The 2,431-nt window shown below is 51.1% G+C and overlaps 1 protein-coding gene across 1 annotated transcript; it reads right to left on the bottom strand.

Annotated features, from left to right (window-relative positions):
* Positions 1-578: 578 nt before the first annotated feature.
* On the bottom strand, positions 579-1,430 carry EI90DRAFT_3296977 (uncharacterized protein; the record flags this gene model as incomplete). Its single annotated transcript, XM_039067481.1, has 3 exons — positions 1,278-1,430; positions 874-1,149; positions 579-666 (listed from the first exon to the last, which is right to left on the bottom strand). The coding sequence occupies exons 1-3, from the start codon at positions 1,397-1,399 to the stop codon at positions 579-581; spliced, it is 486 nt and encodes a 161-aa protein (XP_038907418.1). The 5' UTR covers positions 1,400-1,430.
* Between the last annotated feature and the right edge of the window lie 1,001 nt (positions 1,431-2,431).

The raw sequence follows: 2,431 nt of genomic DNA, 5'->3' as shown, positions 1-2,431 counted from the left end.
ATATCAATTTGACCATGACCCCCAAGTCCTGAACCCAGCAAGGCAACCCCAGTAAGTCTGAAATGAGGGCCAAGAGACAGCTAGGGGGCACAGCACTCCTTTAGAGTCGCTGACGCCAAATGCTCTACCCTCGGGCCTTGTTCACAGCATCATGGCCATCACGGCCTATAGCGGCCTGCTAACGGTGACCTTCGGTGCCGACCCCGGACCAGTGTCTAACACACTTGCACCATCCTCTGTCCCATTCATTTCTTCTGTTCCATTTCCCTGGTCCTCATTGCTCTTTTAGTACTTGCCATCCCGCTCCCGTCCTGCACTGGACCGACCAGTCCCTTCTCTGTCCTCCTTTCGTATTTATACTTGTAGTTTACTGTTATGGAAATGGGAATTTCCCATTTCTAGCCTCTTATGGGCTCTGTACAGTACAAAGTCACGTGATATATATATATTAAGAACTTATCCAACAACAATCACCCAAGGGCCTCGACGATTGATGTCAGTCAAGGGGGAGTTCTGCTACCACAGTGAACACCTGGCACAGGCCTAAACCTTCACATGGTGCCCCTGTTTAAAACTAATTAGGCCTCTAACATCTGAAGGGAGGATGACGTGGCCACCGTGGTAATGCCAATCAACTGCAACCCCATAAGCCCAGAGCCACACTGGCTGGAGAGATGCAAGAGCACGGGTGCATGTCCCGCCATCAAGCCAACCCTTCCTTTTTCTTCTCACCACTACCTTTTTGGGATAACGAGCGCGATAGTGGCAACGCCAATGGTGACCTCTGTAAGCCCAGACGGGACTGGCCAGAGGACTGTGGGTTCAAGTCCCACTGTCACCCCAACCCTTCCTTCTTTTTCTCTTCTCCACTACCTTTTGGGATGGTGAGGTGCAATAGTGGTAGCGCCAATGGTAGCCTCCATAAGTCCATGGGCAGGCCGGAGGAGTGCAGGTTCAAGTCCTGCCATCACCCCAACACCCTTCCAATTCATCTTTCTCTCCACTACCTCTTCGTGACGAGGCGCGATAGTGGTAGCGCCAACGATAGCCCCATATGCCGACAAAAAGTTGACTGCAAGGAATGCAGGTTCAAGTCCTGCCGTCACCCCAACACTTTCATTTCTCTCCACTACCCCTTCTACCAAAGGCCTATCTGCCACATGCCTTTATTCAACAAGCATGAGCAAGATGCCACCAACACCCATCGCCTTTCGCTGCCACTGGAACATTCACCAGCCAACCGTGACATAAACCCGTGAAAGCACCCTCCAACTCACCCACCCGCAAGAACCGTGCACTCAAACATTGACTTAACCATAGGCACACAGCAGCAAAACATGCGACCCCAACACTGGGGGTCGCATGTCCTTTTCTCTATCCAACCTCTTTCCACCTCCATTCTCCCTCACCCGTTGTTCAATCTCAGTGCAGGGGTCGCATGCCCCTTTATGTGTTATTGCTTCATCTCACTTTATTCTCCTTCACACCATTGATTACTCGATGTCTCATACTTCCTAGGTCAAACAAATTCCTTTCTTCACATCCTTATGTTCTCCAAACTTTTTTCACCCGAGTCACTATAGTATGGCATATGCCGATAGGCACGGTTACGTACTCTAAAATGAATCCATCCATCCATCCATCATCCATCCAACAATCACCCAAAACAAGACTATTCAAAATAGTAATCTGTTAGAGATAGGCGGAAACGGACGACTCCGGAGTGGAATCGGAGACTTAGCGTGGAGGGACCTTGGCCTCAGCGACTCAAGCGGAGCGCTGTGCCATTGCTGTTTGTCCATTTGGTCCTTAATTTCACAGTAGGTGAGCAGGAAGTCTCTTGGGGGCATTTCAGGTCGATTTCGGACTGAAAACAGACGAGTATGTACAAGCGCCGATATATAAGGAAGGGGCAAAAGCACAAGGAGAAACAAAGGGTGACCGAATCGGAACGAAGACGTCCAAACGGGAACAAAGGGTTAGAGGGAGCGGAGCGGTACCGAAGGTCATAGGGCAAGACCTGTGATACATCCGAAAGGAGGTAGAGTGGGCGAGGCCCAGAGGGGCAGGAGGATGAGGGGAAGTGGGAGTGATGACTAACTGGCTAGAATAGAAAGAAGCAGTAGTCCAAATAGGGATGAGGGGGAATTGCGAGAAATACATTACAAACGGCGAGAGTGCCGGAGGCGGTCCGCGAAGCTCGGGGGTTGCGGAGCTTACGGAGGTTACGGAGGCGGGGTTGGAAGTCCGAGGAATATTGGCAATGGTGTTCACGTAGTATGAGGTCACCAATGCAATGGACTAAGACCGAGGTGGAGTCAAAGTCCGAGGTATGGACTATGACGGAGGCTCGGAGTAAGGTACGAACGGTGTCCGAGTGTGAAGTACGGAACAGCGGTGGATGGTCGTAACTTGGCGGAAGGGTGGCGGA

The sequence above is a fragment of the Cantharellus anzutake genome (genome assembly GCF_015039405.1).
Source record: "Cantharellus anzutake strain C23 chromosome Unknown EI90scaffold_368, whole genome shotgun sequence".
Classification (NCBI taxonomy): Eukaryota; Fungi; Basidiomycota; class Agaricomycetes; order Cantharellales; family Hydnaceae; genus Cantharellus; species Cantharellus anzutake.
Note: the sequence above shows the minus strand (reverse complement) of the source record. Positions and strands in the feature narration are given on the sequence as shown.